Genomic DNA, 16,505 nt, shown 5'->3' on the forward strand with positions numbered 1-16,505 from the left:
CCTAGGCGATCCTGCCTTGGCAGGAGAATTGGACTTGATGACCCCTGGAGGCCCTTTCCAATCTCTAATGTTCTGTGATTCGTGTAGTCTACCCTTGACCTTAGCAAGGTCTTTGACACGGTCTCCCAAGATATTCTAGTGAGCAAGCTCAGGAAGTGTGGGATGGAAGAGCAGACAGTGACGTGGATGAGGAACTGGTTACAAGATAGAGTTTAAAGAATGGTGATCAATGCTCCTAGGTCCACCTGGAAAGCTGTAACCAGTGGAGTCCGACAGGGATCAGTGCTGGGTCCAGTCCAACACCAAAGACACCGATGAGGGCACAGAGTGTCTGCTCAGCAAGTTTGCTGATGACACCAAACTGGGAGGCTTGGCTGATACAGCTGAAGGCTGTGAGGCCATCCAGTGAGACCTGGACAGACTGGAGAGCTGGGCACAGAGGAATCAAATGAGGACAAGTGCAAGGTCCTGCACCTGGGAAGGAATAATAAACTGCACCAGTACAGGCTGCAAGGTGATCTGCTGGAAAGCAGCCCTGTGGAGAGGGACCTGGGAGTGCTGGTGGATAACAAGCTCACTACAGCACAGCAATGTGCCCTTGTGGCCAAAAGCACCAATGGGAACTTGGGATCTATTAAGCAGAGTGTATCCAGCAAATCAAGGGAGGTTCTCCTTCCCCTCTACTCTGCCCTGTTGAGACCTCATCTTAACTACTGCTTTCAATTTGGAGCTCCCCATTTTAAGAAGGACAGGGATCTGCTGGAGAGAGTCCAGTGGAAAGCTACAAGGATGATGAGAAGACTGGAGCACTGCCCAATGAGGAGAGGCTGAGCGACCTGGGGCTGCTTAATCTGGAAAGAGAAGACTGAGAGGGGATTTAATAAATGTTTATAAACATCTGAGGGATGGTCAGGAGTGGGGGAACAAGTTCTGTTCATTTACTTCCTGTGATGGGACAAGGAGCAATGGTTGGAAGCTGCAGCACAGGAGGTTCCAGCTCAACACAAGGGGGAACTTCTTTCCTGTAAGGGTCCCAGAGCACTGGCACAGGCTGCCCAGAGAGGTCGTGGAGTCTCCTTCTCTGTAGACTTTCAAGGCCTGTCTGGATGTGTTCCTCTGTGACCTGAGCTAGATTGTATGGTCCTGCTCTGGCAGGGGGCTTGGACTCAATCATCTCCTTGGGTCCCTTCCAAGCCCTAATATCCTGTGATTCTTACATCTCAAACTGCACTACCTGTAGCTATCTCAAGGCAGCATCCACTAGAGGTATGCCCTGTGCCCTCAGATCCCCAGCTAGGGATGCCCTGATGCAAGGCAGGCTGTGAAAAGCACATGCACAGCAACACTTCAGACTCCCCGGAGGAAGGAGTTACCAGAGGTTTGTGTTCACAAAAAGCAGATTCTGAAGTCAATCTTCAGTAGCTGGGAGCCTGAAGCTGGGGGGGCAGTAAGGATCAGGTTTGGAACACCAGCCAGCAGGCTGCTCTTGCTGTATAACCTCACTGCCAACTGCCCAAGGGGACAATGCAGAGCTGAGTGCTTTTCAGAGAGCTTCAGTGTCAGTAAGGGTTTGTTCACCCCTGAAAGAAAGAATCCCCAGGGGATTATCTCAGAAGACACTGAAATGAGGTGTCTGGGCCCCTGCTTCCCTCAAGCTGGAGAATGTATCCCAACACTTCCCCAGCTCTGGATGGAAAAAGGGCCAAGAGCTCCCTGTATCAGAACAAACACCAAAAGCATCGGTGGCTCTGCAGGATGGAGCTGCCTCTGCTGTGGTTTCTCATCACCTAAGTGTATGAAGAAAGGGTGGACCTGTGTACCAACCCTGGTGGGAATGAAGAGGAGCAGAGGAGGTTGCCCTGTCAGTAGTAAAGCCAGCAAGATGTCAGCAAGAAAATGGGAGGCTTGACTTAATGGAATTCAGTGCTGATGGAGATGTTAACTCTTGAAGAAGTCAGATGAGAGTTACTGAGATGGAGACAAGCCACGGGGTCAGAGAGATGGAAACAGGCCAGCTTGGCTAACATCTGTGCTACAGAGGCACCACAAAACCACCCATGCCAAGGGTTTCCTCTCCAAACCTGGGCACATCTGCCCTCTGCTGCTAAAAATGAGAGCAAGGAGAAGTGAAGACCCGAATTCTGCTTCCAAATCTTCCACAGCATTGATTTAAAACTGGAGAACATGGCCAGCAGGTGGACAGAAGGGATTCTGCCCTTCTGCTCTGCTGAGACCTCACCCAAAGTGCAGCATCCTGCTCTGGAATCCTCAGCACAAGGACACCAACCTGCTGGAGGAGGTCCAGAGGAAGGCCACAAAAATGTGAGGACTCAAAGCCCTGTACTGTGAAGCCAGGTTGAGAGAGTTGGGGTTGTTCAGCCTGGAGAAGAGAAGGCTCCAGGGAGACTTCCTGAGGGTCTTGCAGTGCTTAAAGGGGGACAGCCTTTTGTTGTGACAGGACAAAGGGTGATGGTTTGAAACTAAAAAGGAAATTCAGGCTAGAGAGAAAATCTTACACAGAGTGGTGAGACACTGGCCCAGGTTGCCCACAGAGGTGGTAGATGCCCCAGGACTGGAAACATTCTAGGTGAGGTTGGACAGGGTGAGGCAACCTGCTCTAGTTGCAGGTATCAGGGACATCTGCAGGGGGGGGTTGGACTAGATGACTTTTGAAGGTCTCTTCCAACTCTGACCAACCTATGATTCTCTAAATACAAGCTCCAACACCTTGTTAAATTGCACCCCATGGCCTCTGGTGATACAAGAAATTAACCACTAACTACAAAGCTGATGGGATCAGCACACACACAAGAGCATCTACACAATTCAAATGAGATCTTAATCTCTGAATCCTTGGGACTTTATGCTTCCTTTCATGCCAAAATCCAGCCTGTACCTTCCACAGAGCCTTGGTGATCTTTCAAAGGGATGGATTTAAATCAGACTGTAGAGCAGTAGAAGGAGAGTAGAGTGGCAGCTAGAGAGCAGAGAAAGGTGAGTGAGCCCAGTGGAGCATCAAGCTGCTTGAAGTAACCCTCAAGAGACCTGCTAGGTGTTGGAGAAAAAAAGAGCTCTTGGTAGCCCCTTCTGCTCCTCAAGATTTTGCTCCATCTTTCCCTTCTCAGAAAGATGTGAGAAGGTCTTCAGCTAGACAATCACATGCTGCTGACGGAATAGAACTGGAAAAACAGATCACACAGGTCACAAAGGCTTGGAGAAAAGAGTTGGCTCAGGCAAGGAAAATGTCTGTGGTGTTACTTGCAGGGAAAAATGCACACTTGCCCCAACAGGTTCCCTGCTTTCCCTGTTCAACAGCCACAGAAGGATGCTGCACATGAGCTGGGATCCACCTAGCTTTGACTCCTCACTACCACTGGCTAAATCCCACCAGAGGCTGGAGTCTAAACTGTCAGCTGTGTCTCAGACAGCTGAGGAACTTGACTCTTCCAAAAGTGAGTGGGGTCTGAGCAGAGGTTTCATGAACCTAGGAGTGTTTCACCTGAATTCTGAAAGAAAGAGGGTTGGGAGATACAGTAACAGTCTGTGGAATTGGCAGTTGTAGTTTAGGATCACTGTAGCACATTTTGATTGGTTTCTTTTAATAAAATTAATCCAGAAGTATGGATTAGAGTCACAGAAGTTGTTTTAAGTTGTATTTGTTAACAAGAAATCTTATCATGCTCTATCCATGTATTAAAAAAAACAACACAGCATCAAAGCTCTAAACTCAACTAATGATTACCCCACAAAGAGAAGCTCTACTACAAGCAAGGTGTGTAAAGCAGTATGAAACAGAACAAGCCAAACCCCCATTTCCAGGTTCAGACATTCTTTGATTGCAATCAATTCAGAGACCTGGATCACAGCATGAAGTGAAACAAGCAACTTTTCAGTTTATTTTTCAGCATTTGGAAACAGAAACAAGGTCCTCTGACAGAGAAAAGAGCTGCAGGACAAGGTGAGGACATCACTCCTTAGATACAAAAAAAAAAGGTCTCTTACCAGTATGAATAATCCAAACAAATTTGCCAGGCCCCCTGGTAAAACCCTGGCCAAATTGGTTAAAAAAAAAAAGACAACAAAAACCAACAACAGGAACTCAAAACTACACAGAAAAGAGAATTTGAGACCAGTGGGTTTGAAAGCAAGCCCTGAATGACAAAAAATGACAGACAGACATCAGTGCTTTGCAACAGGGCACTGCATGATGTCCTGCACACACAGAAGACACCACAGCCCAGAGGAGGGGACAGCAGGTAAGGGTGGATCTCAGGGTGGGACTGCTCCTCGGTGGCCCAGCATCCTGCTTACTCTCAGCCAAGCAACCCAGAAACAACAGACAGACAAAGCCCTTCACTAATGGACTCTCATACCTTCCTTGGTTTGCCTCCTCTTTCTTCCCTTCTTTTTTCACAACTTCAGCCTGAAAGGCAAAAAACAGAGCTCGATGTTGTTCTTGCAGCAAGGGGCCCAAAATTGAACCTAGGATTCAAGGTGTGGCCTCACCAGTGCTGAGCATAGGCTTCCACCACCTCCCTGGACAACCCCTTCCAGGCTCTCACCACCTTCATGCTGAAGAACTTCCTAACATCCAGGCTGAATCTACCTATTTCTACCTTTGTTCCATTCCCTCCAGTCCTATCACTAGCTAACAGCCGAAGTCCCTTCCCAGCTTTCTTGTAACCCCCTTCAGATACTCAAAGGCCACAATAAGGTCACCTGGGAGCCTTCTCCTCTCCAGACTTGCCCCAACACTGAGCACTGGGGACATCACTTGTGACCAGTCAGTAAGTCATTCTGGTTCCAGAGTTCTGCAGCCTCCAAAACAGCAGCAAAGACATTGTCACCGTGAGCTGCTCCTCCCAGAAAGGTGCTTCTAGTCCAACAAGGGAATGCATTATTGAAAGAGAAGGATGAAAGCTCACCTCGGCAGTCTCTGTGCTGGGTGACAAGGTACAGGTCAGAGTGTGGTCACCCATAATGTATGGGTACTGCTTCAGAAATCTGTACATGGACCTGGCCGACTTGGCACTGTCCAGCTGCAGAATTGCCTGGAAGGAGAAAAGCCCAAGAGTTAAGTCACTGTTCAGCTCTTGATCAGCAGTGATCCCCTCAGGCTGCCCTTTTTCAGGCTCAACAGCCCCAGGGCTCTCAGCCTTTGTTCCTCAGTCCCTTCAGCATCTCTGTAACCTCCACTGGACTCTCTCCCATAATTCCCTGTCTCTCCTGAACTGGTGAGCCCAGAGCTGGACCCAGTATCCAGATGTGGCCTTGTTAGTTCAGAGTTGAGGGTGGGAGAACTTGCCTGAAGCTGCTGGTCACACTCTTTAGGCACCCCAGCAGACCTTTTAGGCCATAAGGGCACATTACTGGCTCATAGTGAACTTGTCCACCAGCATGCCCAAGTTCTTCCCCACAGAGCTGCTTTCCAGCAGTCTTAGGAGCAAAAATAGAGTAAAAAAAGAAAAAAGATGGATTTATAAAAGCAGAAACTCAAGCCACAACATTTTGCAGTGTCCCCCACACAAAGCAACTGCAGCAACTTTGACACCTTCACTTCTCAGAGCAAAATAGTTTTTCCTCTCCGCAGGCTCCCTATAAAATGGGAACTCATTTCCCCTCCAAGGTTAGTAACTTCCCCTGTCATTTGGGAAGCTTCACTTCCAGAGCTTACTAAAGTGCTCCTGGGTTGTTCACATCAGGTAAAGCCAAAAGTATGGATTGGATGGTTGACTTCTGGCTTCTCCACTGCCCTCAACATTCAGAAGGGGTAACTCTGGTCTGCCATTAGCAGAACATTCTAGGTACTGGGGAGCTGAAACCCTCACTTGCCTTGTTCCTGTTCTTCAGGACAACATAGTTGTTCACTTTCCCAAAGCGAAGTCCCACACAAACGGCTTCAAGCTCTCTGTAGCCATCGTCTGGCAAGTTTCCAAGATGCACAAACTGGTTATGAAAGCTTCCAGCCTTAGCCTGAAGAAAATTCATGACAAAACTTGGGTTTCACTTTGGAACACACTTCTGTAGCTACTCAACTTAGAAAGCCTCGCAGAAAACTCTTCTGTCACTCAGAGTGTACAAGAGCATGCACACACATCCCAGCAGCATATTTGCAACTTCACATCAGAACCAGCTCTGCTTTTCAGTTAAAAGAAAAGCACAAAAAGGCTCAAGTGAAGTGAGTTCAAGGGCCACAAGGATGATCAGAAGGCTGGAGCTCCTCTGCTATGGGGACAGGCTGAATGAGTTGGGGCTGTTCAGCCTGGAGAAAAGGAGGCTCCAAGGAGACCTTATTGTGGCCCTCCAGTAGCTGAAGTGGGCTAAAAGAAAGCCACTAAGGGACCTTTTAGGGTGTTAGGCAGTTGTAAGACTGGGAGGAATGGATTCAATCTAGATGAGGGCAGATTTAGATTAGACATTAGGAAAAAGTTCTTCACCATGAGGGTGGTGAGAGACTGGAATAGGCTGCCCAGGGAGGTGGTGGAAGCCTCATGCCTGGAGGTGTTTAAGGCCAGGCTGGATGTGGCTATGGACAGTCTGATCTAGTGAGAGATCTAGTCCATGGCAGGGGGGTTGGAACTGGATAATGCTTGTGGTCTCTTCTGTGACTCTAAGTGCTTTATTTGAAATCTTCTCTGTATTTCAACTTCAGGATGGAAGCTGAATGCATTTGGATAGCAACTAGATCCAGTTTAATCTATTTTGACAGCAACTGTAGGACTGACTGCAAGCAACTTACCTTAGGGTCAGAATCTTTAATGAGAGCAGTAAATATTGCTTCCTTGAAAAGAAAAAAACAAAGAAATTTTAAAAATCTGAACTACAAAAATCCAGCTTCATTAGCAGCAGGTAACACAGTCACTGATTCACTGCTTAGTTAATCAAAATCAGATCAGAACATCGGGAGCCAAAAAGGCAATGAGCAGAATTAAGTCTCCAAAATGATAAACCATCAGAATTCATAACACTGTCAGGTGGAAGTGCAGATCCTGCTCTGCACTGAAATGTTACCATATATCCCAGAATTCCCACCTGTTTTAGCACTTACTTCATCCTTGACAGTGGTATAGTGAGGCACCATGTTGACGCAGAGCTGGCTACCACCCAGAGACCTTGGGAAGCAGCTGTAAAACTTGACCATGGAGTCAGCAGATTTTCTCTTTATTTCAAAATAAGCCTTGGAGAAGAAAGGAAACAGCCACAAGTTAAAACCATCAGCTCAAACGGCCACACCATCACATTTGCTGCTTCCCTAGGTAGAAATGCTACTAAATACCAATTGCATACCTTCTTATGAGATGATAAAATCAGCATATCCCTCAGTCCTCCAAAGGGCTTTGCCAAGTTGGCAATTTCCTCCACAGAGTATCCTTTCTCAGGGAGGTTTGAAACAACAACCACACAGATATCATCCAGTTCCTGTGAACAAACAAGTCTCAATCACTGAGGTTCCTCATCCCCACATCAAAAATGCTGTTACTCTAGAAAAGGGAATTTATTGTGCTGTAGGAAACTGCCACTGAACTGAAGGGTTGCTTGACTCCATGTTAGAGCAGCTGTGGTGACCCCAAACCCAAAGAGCATGAAAAGGTTTCTAAGACTTAGCAACAAAGTATATTAAAAATAATTGAAGAAAACAGTTAAAAATCTACCACGAAATCACCTTAGAGTAACAGCATCACATAGGTTGGGAGAGACTTAAAAGATCACAGAACTCAACCCTTAACCCAGCACTGCCAGGTCACCACCAAACCATGGCACTCAGCACCACATCTACACAGCTTTGAAACTGCGCTCCAGGGATGGGGACTTCATCACTGCCCTGGACAGCCTGGGCCAGGCCTTGACAACTCTCAAAGGGAAGAAACTGTTCCTCATGTCCAACCTAAAACTCCCCTGGGGCAACTTGAGGCTGTTTTCTCTTGTCCTGTCACTTGCTCCTTGAAAAAAAAAAGAGACCAACCCCATCTGTCTCCAACCTCCTTTCAGAAGTTGCAGAGATGGTCTCCCCTCAGCCTCCTTTGCTCCAGGCTGAACAAGCCCAGGTCCCTCAGCTGCTCAGCACCACCCATGCTCTCCAGCTTTACTGCCCCTCCCTGGACATCCAGCACATCAATACCATTCTTGGAGTGAGAGGCCCTAAACAGAACCCAGCGTTGGAGGTGCAGCCTCACCAGCACCCAGTACAGGGGCACAATCCCTGCCCTGCTCCTGCTGGCCACACTCTTGCCAATTCAGGCCAGGACACTGCTGGCCCTCTTGTGGACACACAACTGGCTCATCTTCACAGAACAACAGAATTAACCAGGTTGAAAAAGACCTCTCAGATCATCAAGTCCAACCTATCACCTAACCCTTCTAATTAACTAAGCCATGGCACTAAGTGCCTCATCCAGCCTCCTCTTGAACATCTCCAGGGATGGGGACTCCACCACCTCCATGGGCAGCCCATTCCAATGCCAATCACTCTTGCTGTGAAGAATTTCTTCCTAATGCCCAGCCTGAACCTGCTCTGGCACAGCTTGAGGCTGCATTCTCTTGTTCTGTCACTGGCAGAAGAGACCAACCCCACCTGACTACAACCTCCCTTCAGGTAGTCGCAGAGAGCAATAAGATCTGCCCCGAAACTCCTCTTCTGCAGGCTGCACACCCCCAGCTCCCTCAGCCTCTCCTCACAGGGCTCTGCTCCAGCCCCTCACCAGCCTTGCTGCCCTTCTCTGGACACCTTCAAGCACGTCAATTCTTTCTTAAATTGAAGGGCACAGAACTGGACACAGCACTCAAGGTGTGGCCTAACCTGTGCTAGGCACAGGGCCAGAAGGACTGCCCTGGTCCTGCTGGCCACACTATTGCTGATCCAGGCCAGGATGCCATTGGGCTTCTTTGCCACCTGGGCACACTGCTGGCTCATGTTCAGCTTCAGCTGCCAGCCAGTACCCCAGGTCCTTCTCTGCCTGGCTGCTCTCCAGTCACTCTGTCCCCAGCCTGTAGCACTGCATGAGGTTGTTGTGGCCAAAGTGCAGAACCTGGCACTTGGCCTTGTTCAAACTCATAGCTTTGGACTGTGCCCATCTTTTCAGCCTGTCCAGGTTCCTCTGCAGATCCCTCCTGCCCTTTAACATATCCACACTTGCTGCCAACTTGGTGTCATCTGCAAACTTACTGACACTGGACTCAGTCCCTTCATCCAGATCATCAATGAAGATACTGAGCAGGACTGGGCCCAGCACTGATTCCTGGGGCACAGCACTAGTGACAGCTGTCAACTGGATGTGGCACCATTCACCAGCACTTTCTGGGCCTAGCCATCCAGCCAGTTCTTAACCCAGCACAGAGTGCCCCTGTCCAAGCCAAGGGCTGCCAGGTTGGCCAGGAGTTTGCTATGGCAGACAGTGTCAAAGGCCTTCAATCAGCTAATCAACCAATACTATGAAATAATGTGTAATTGCTGACTTATCTACACCTAATAAAATCCATCACACACCCCATACGAACTCATCAAAAACTCAATCCAAATCCCCACCATGATTATGTCACCACTCTATACCTGCAACGTGCCCCTCACTGCATCCAGAGAGAGGAAACCCACAGGAGGGCAACAGACACGGTCAGAGTGTCAAAGAGCTTTTGGAGTAACCAAACTCTCACAAAAATCAAAGAAAAACTAAACCAAAATGAGACAGGCAAATCACACAAAGCAAGGAGAAAATTAACTGTTCACTGCTTCTCACAGGAAATTAAGAGGCAGAGGATTTTAGCTGGAAGTTTTCAGGCAACAAACCAAAAGGCACCAACTGCAGCCTCTCAGTTCTCCAAGTTCAGGCACCTTTACACTGACCTTGCTTGCTGATTCTGCGGCCTCTTCACCCTCTGTAGTTGTTACCGTAGCTTCTGAAAAGGAGTGGAGGAGTGGGAAGCACTTAGCAGTTGAGCAGAAGTCTCTAAATCCTTTTTATCACCACTGCCATTGTGAACAATGAAACATTCCTTCATTGATCTTACAGCTGGAGCTATGTGAATGCTTCCAAAGGGAACAGTTTTATGTAGGAATAAAAATTTCATTCCTATCTCTGGATGAGCAAGCACACACCTTCAGAGATTCATGGAATGGGTTGGAAGGGACCTTAAGGATCACCCAGTTCCAACCCCCCTGTCATGGGCAGGGACAGCTTACACCAGCCCAGGTTGCGGAAGGCCTCACCCAAGCCATTCTTAACACCTCCAGGGAGGGAACATCCACAACCTCCCTGGAAAATCTGTTCCAGTGTCTCAGCACCCTCACTGAAAATAATTTCTCCCTAATATCCAGTCTAAATCTGCCCTTCTCAAGCTTCAGTCCATTTCCTTTCATACTTGTCAAAAGACCCTTCCCTGCTTTCTTGCAGGACCCCTTCAGGTACTGAAGGCTTCTAGGCCTCCTTTTCTCCAGGCTGACATGGAGAGCTTAACCACTGAATAACCACACAAGCCCGAAATCCCAGCAAGGTGGGGCTAGAAGGGACCCCCTGGGGATCATCCAGCCCAACCTCCTTGCTAATTAGCAAGGCCACCCACAGCAGATTGCCCAGGATCACAACGTCCAGGTGGGTCTAGAATGTTTCAGTCACTGAATTTATTCTTCTCATTTTTCTTTTCTGACGTCCTGGTGTTTCAATACCCTGGCTCAGTAGCATTTTCATCTCCTCCCCAACAGCAGAGAAATGAGACTATAGTGTCAGGCAGCAACTTACCTTGATCAGCTAAAGATTCCTTAAACTCATCCAAGTCTGACACTGCCACCTGAGCCATCTGTGCAGGTTTCTCTGAAAAAGGAATGAATTCCAGAAGACAACTTTAGACTTCAGACAATAACTGAGAAAGTAACTTCCAAATGGCATCAGCACATCAGGATTACCTAGCACAGGTGCAGGGTTGGTCATCTCTGCTGTCCGCACAGGCTCTGCATCTCCATCCTTGTCTGGAACGTTCTGTGGTTCTGACAGTGATGTTTCCCCACCTTCTGCTTCAGCTTCTGTGGAGTTCTCAGGGTCTTCATCCATAGGTTTTGCTGGTAAGAGCAGAAGAAAAGCATTTTTCATTTCAGTACACGGAGCTAACTGATCGAACAAACTACACTCTACCTTTTTTTGCCACTCAGAAGTCTCCTGTCAAAGTCCACCTTGTTAAAAGCAGGCAGAAAATACTGAACAGAAAAAGTCTGGCAAGACAAGTCCATGCCTGTAGTTCAAGACCTGCTCTGGCAACAGGGAACAGAAGGGTGGAAAAGCACCTGCTCATTATTCCTGTGTGATCTGCTCTAGGTGATGCTGCTCTGGCAGGGGGTTTGGACTGGATGAGCTTTCGAGGTCACTTCCAGCCCCTGACATTCTGTGATTATTATTCCAAGTTCTTCTCAGTCTTACCTTCAGGATTTGAAGTTTCCTTGGTTTTACTGCCTCCTGACACCATTGGCTTCTTAGTCTTTTCTTTTTTACCTATATAGAACATCCCAAAATGAGAGTCAGCAGGAATGGTTATTCCTTATGTTACTCACAAAGGATATAAAAGAGACAGATAGTTTTGTCTGCAAAAATTCAACTTGAGAGGACAAAAATAAAGCAAACCAAAAGCACACCATCATACAAACCCTAAACCCTAACAACTCCAACAAACTAGGGAATGAAAGTCAGGAAGTGGAACAGCTTTGGGGATAAAGCTTCAAGAGATATGGGCAAACACTTAAAAATCACAGAGACCAAGCATGGGTAAAGGTGAAGTTTCATTGCTACTCGAGGGCTAGCTTTGGTGGGCTTAAAGGCAGAGCGAGTAGCATGAAAAGGGAGCTGTTTGAAAAGCATAAAGCAGGCATCTTGAGTACTACCTTCAGTTTGGGGCTCCTCAGTTTAAGAGGGACAGGGATCTGCTGGACAGAGACCAAAGAAGGGCTACGAGGATCTAATCAATGTTTCTAAATATCTGAGGGCCAGGGGTCAGGAGGGGGCACAGGCTCTGCTCACTTGCTGCCTGGGATAGGACAAAGAGCAATGGATGTAAGCTGCAGCACAGGACGCTCCAGCTCAGCACAAGGGGAACTTCTTTACTGTAGGGGTCCCAGAGCACTGGAACAAGAGGCTTCCCAGAGAGGTTGTGGAGTCTCTTTCTCTGGAGATCTTCAAGGCCTGTCTGGATGTGTTCCTGTGTGACCTGAGCTAGATTGTATGTTCCTGCTCTGGCAGGGGGGTTGGACTTGATGAGCACTTTGAGTCCCTTCCAACCCCTAACATCCTGCGATCCTGTGATCTTCTCCTAGCTCCCTGAACTCATTTTCAGCCACTATTAAGAGAAGCATTGGCATAAAAGTGAGGCTGGACAGGGCTCTGGACAACCTGATCTAGTTGAGGATGTCCCTGCTTACTTCAGAGGGGATCAGACTAGTGACTTTGGGAGGTCCTTTCCAACCCAAATCATTCTGTGATTTAAAAAAGAAGTAGAGGAGCAGAGAGAGAAGGTAAGAACTGTTAAAAGACATCCAGAACTCTACCTGTACTGGGTTTGGTTTTCTTCGTGGTGGTGCTCTGATCTTTTCTACGATGAGCACATTGGGGAAAAAAAAAAAAAGATAATGAAAAAAGAAAAATCAGTTTCAAAGACAACTGATTAACAGCCAAAGCATGGTCAAACTCAGTAAAACCCAAGAAAAAAAAACAGATCTGAACCCATCTGGTTTGCAGCGGCTATTAGAGGGCAAAAGAATGGCAACACTTACCTGGTGCTTGGTGAAGCTTTTTTAACAGGCTGAGTCTTTTTTTTGACACTCGTTTTGGGCTGAAAAGAACAGAAAGATGAAACTTTAATGCACAGTTAAATACAAACGTGTATATCTATGTATTAAATATTATCTCTAGTGTACATATTAATACAGGAGTAATATTCCAGTGCTTAACTCGATACAGTGTAGAAATACCACACCCAGCTCTGCACTAGGATGTGCAGATTCATGCTCTTCTTTATGAAACAGAAATATAAATGACACATTAACTACTAAATCTGTCTTTCTGGTGTACAAGTGGTACAGGAGCTAAACCCAAGGTTTGCTCACCTTGCTAGGAAGTGTTTTTGGCTTCTCAGCCACGCTGATCTTCACGCGCTTGCCGTTGACCAGCACTGGTGTCATCTCGCCGAATTTCACAGCTGCTATCACAGCTTCCTTGTAATTCATCTCCAGGAAGGCCTGGAACACACAAAGGCTGCTGGTGGGGCACAGCTGGGAGGAGTGGCTGACACCCCACCAGGCTGTGCTGCCCTTCAGGCTGCAGAGTTGGCACAGGGGAACCTCATGAATTTTAACATGGGCAAGTGCAGGGTCCCGGACACAGGAGGAAAAACCTGCACCAGGACAGGTGAGGAGTGGAGCTGCTGGGAAGCAGCCCTGCAGAGAAGGACCTGGGAGTGCTGGTGGACAACAATATCACCATGAGCCAGCAATGTGCTCTCGTGGCCAAGAAGGCAATTGGTCTCCTGGGGTGCACTGAGCGTGACCAGCAGAGTCAGGGCAGGTCTTCCTCCCCCTCTATTCTGCCACAGCAAAGACACATCTGGAGCACTGGGTCCAGTTCTGGGCTCCCCAGTTCAAGAGAGACAGGGAACTACTGAAGAGAGTCCAGCAGAGGCTACAAAGCTTCTGAGGGGCCTGGCACAGCTTTGTGAGAAGCAAAGGCTGAGAGCCCTGGGGCTGACAGCCTGACTCAGAGGACACCTTATTTCTCTCTATAACTATCTCAAAGGAGGTTGCAGACAGGTGGGGTTGGTCTCTTCTCCCAGGCACCCAGTGACAGAACAAGGGGACACAGCTTCAAGCTACACATCAGGGCAAGAGTGACTGACCATTGGAATGGACTGCCCAGGGAGGTGGAGTCCTCATCCCTGGAGATGTTTAAGAGGAGGCTGGATGAGGCACTTAGTGCCATGGGTTAACTAGAAGGGTTAGGTGATAGGCTGGACTCGACCCTAGAGGTCTCTTCCAAAATGGTTAATTCTGTGATTCTGTTGAGCCTGGAGAAGAGCAGACACAGAAGGAATCTGAGCAATGCTGATCAACAGCTGAAGGGTGGAGGGCAGGAGAATGGGGCCAGACTCCTCAGTGGAGCCCAGTGCCAGGACAAGAAGCAATGGGCACAAACTGGAACCCAGGAGATTCCATCTGAACAGGAGAAGAAACTTGTCTGCTGTGAGGCTCCTGGAGTCCTGGAGCAGGCTGTCCAGAAAGGTTGGGGAGTCCCTTCCGCACAGATTCCAAACGCATGTGGACACCGTGACCCTGGGCAGCCAGCTGTGGGTGCCCTGCTTTAGCAGGGGAATTGTACTGGATGATCTCTAGAAGGCCAGATTGTGGGAGTAGGCAGCAAGAGAGACTGAATTTCTGTAAGTAATTCACAACTATGCCAAGATTCCTTCTGTGCTCTTTAAGGATGAAGTGCTCAGGAAGCCTCAGCTGAGGAACCCAAGTACTCCACTGCTCATCACTCTGTTTCTACGCTGACACCAAAACACCCCGAGGGCAAGCATACCTCATTCCTGGAGCGCAGCACAATGATGTCACTAACTTTGCCAAAAGGCTGAACAATCTTTCTAATGTCTTGGTCTGAGAAGCCATCATCTGGTAAATCAGATATCTGAAGGACTGTCCCACAACTCAGCAACTCTTTCCTCAGCAGCTGCAAATTGAAAACAAAAACCAAAAGTAAAAATTTTCATGTCTGGACCAGCAAAAGGAAAGAAAAAAGGGTCTGCAGAAGCGAGAAAAACCTTCTTACCACTCTGTTCAACTTCTATGCTTCAGTTTGTTGGCTCACAGGGGAAAATGAACACTTTCTACTTCTATGTTTTACTTTTATATGCATAACAAGCCCCTCCAGAGAGAGCTCCTCACTCTCTGTGAGAAACAAAGCCCCTCCAAAGAGAGCTCCTCACTCTTTGTACAAAACAAACAAGTGTCCAGTAGGAAAAGGACCTGAATTTAATGGACATTTCTTTCTGCTCTTGGAAAGCACCAGAGAGGTTTTGCTTTCCCATCTGTTAGAAAACCTTTGTTGGGAAATGAGAGTCATTGAATCACAGAGAAAAAAAACATGAAAAAGCTCACTCTGTTGTAAGAAGGATTAGATCCTTCCTTAGATCCAGTGGCTGAGTCTTCCTCATCATCTTTCGTTTCTTTGTCTTCGGGCAAATCCTCAGCTTCAGGAGATGAAGAATTTGACTCAGGCACAGAAGGGTCATCTTTCTTTGAAGTCTTTGAAGAAGAACTTGATTTCACTGGCTTCCGCACACTTCCAGATGTCTTCCTTGCAAGCCCATGAGAGGATCCCGATCCTGAAGATCCCACTGATTGAAGGGATTTATGTTTATTGAACTCTGCTATAAAATCAGGTCCCAAACTCTTCACTATTGCCTCCAGCGCTGCTTTGCTGTCTGTGAGTGGAAGGGGAAAAGGAGGCTGTGGGTAGAGCCTTCTGGCTCTCTACAACTCCCTGAAAGGAAGTTGGAGCCAGGTGGGGGTTGGTCTCTTGTCCCAAGGAGCAAGAGCAAACAGCCTCAAGTTGCACCAAAGGAGGTTTAGGTTGGATGTGAGGAACAATTTTTTTCCTACAGAAGGGTTGTCAAGGCCTGGCTCAAACTGCCCAGGGCAGTGGTGGAGTCCCCATTCCTGGAGGGGTTTCAAAGCCATGGATAGGTGGTGCTGAGGGCCATGGTTTAGTGGTGACCTGGCAGCGCTGATTTGAAGGTTGGACTCCTGAGTTTCAAAGCCTTTTCTAACCTAACCAGTTCTAGGACTCTGTGATTCTACATCAAGAATACAAAAGAAAGAAAAAAAAAAAGTAAGTTTTCAAGACTTGAAACCTCCTCTCCCACGCTGACACGACAGTACTCACTGCCTTGGTGCCTTCTGCTAAACTCTGTATCCTGCTGTGTCTGGCTCCTTGTCCTACAGGTTGATGTTTTAATTTAGTCTTTAATTTCCTGTATGCTCTCTTTCTGTGGGAAATTTATGTACTGATTATTAATTGCCTCTTTTCCTCGTTTTTCTACTCTAAAACGGTTTGCATTTCACCCTCAAGATCTCTCTAGAACTTCCTGCTCCTTCAACAGCTTTTCACCCAGACTTCCTTCCCACTAGGACTCAGTACTTCTCAGAAAGATGAGGACAGTCTTTTTAGTAGGACCTCTTGCAACAGGACAAGAGGCAACAGCTTTAAACTGAGGGGAGATTCAGACTAGATCCAAGGACAATTTTCACTTGCTCTGCTATGAGGACAGGCCACAAGAGCTGGGGATCTGCAGCCTGGAGAAAAAAAGGCTTTGAGGAGACCCTGGAGTGGCCTTACAGGATCTGAAGGGGGCTACATGAGGGCTGGGGAGGGACTACTGACAAGGTCTTGTAATGACAGGACAAGGAGGAATGGGTTTAAACCGTCAGAGGGGAGATTCTGACTGGAAGAAGTTTGTAAGACGTTCTTCACAATGAGGGT

General features: G+C 47.6%; 1 protein-coding gene across 2 annotated transcripts in view; it reads right to left on the minus strand.

Moving 5' to 3' along the window:
* The window catches only part of ZNF638 (zinc finger protein 638), a 38,335-nt gene that overhangs the window by 8,325 nt on the left and 13,505 nt on the right, over positions 1-16,505 (minus strand). The window contains exons 5-19 of one of the 2 annotated variants that reach the window (XM_064151235.1): positions 15,122-15,360; positions 14,547-14,693; positions 13,079-13,210; positions 12,746-12,804; positions 12,521-12,564; positions 11,403-11,474; positions 10,895-11,047; positions 10,731-10,802; positions 9,839-9,891; positions 7,288-7,419; positions 7,049-7,177; positions 6,740-6,781; positions 5,833-5,973; positions 4,926-5,051; positions 4,374-4,423 (exon numbers count right to left, since the gene is read on the minus strand). In XM_064151235.1, the coding sequence (XP_064007305.1) occupies positions 4,374-4,423; positions 4,926-5,051; positions 5,833-5,973; positions 6,740-6,781; positions 7,049-7,177; positions 7,288-7,419; positions 9,839-9,891; positions 10,731-10,802; positions 10,895-11,047; positions 11,403-11,474; positions 12,521-12,564; positions 12,746-12,804; positions 13,079-13,210; positions 14,547-14,693; positions 15,122-15,360 (1,591 nt within the window). Of the gene's footprint in view, positions 1-4,373; positions 4,424-4,925; positions 5,052-5,832; positions 5,974-6,739; positions 6,782-7,048; positions 7,178-7,287; positions 7,420-9,838; positions 9,892-10,730; positions 10,803-10,894; positions 11,048-11,402; positions 11,475-12,520; positions 12,565-12,745; positions 12,805-13,078; positions 13,211-14,546; positions 14,694-15,121; positions 15,448-16,505 lie in introns of both variants that reach the window. The other variant, XM_064151234.1, reaches the window with a different exon arrangement.

Source organism: Pogoniulus pusillus, chromosome 11 (genome assembly GCF_015220805.1).
Source record: "Pogoniulus pusillus isolate bPogPus1 chromosome 11, bPogPus1.pri, whole genome shotgun sequence".
NCBI lineage: Eukaryota > Metazoa > Chordata > Aves > Piciformes > Lybiidae > Pogoniulus > Pogoniulus pusillus.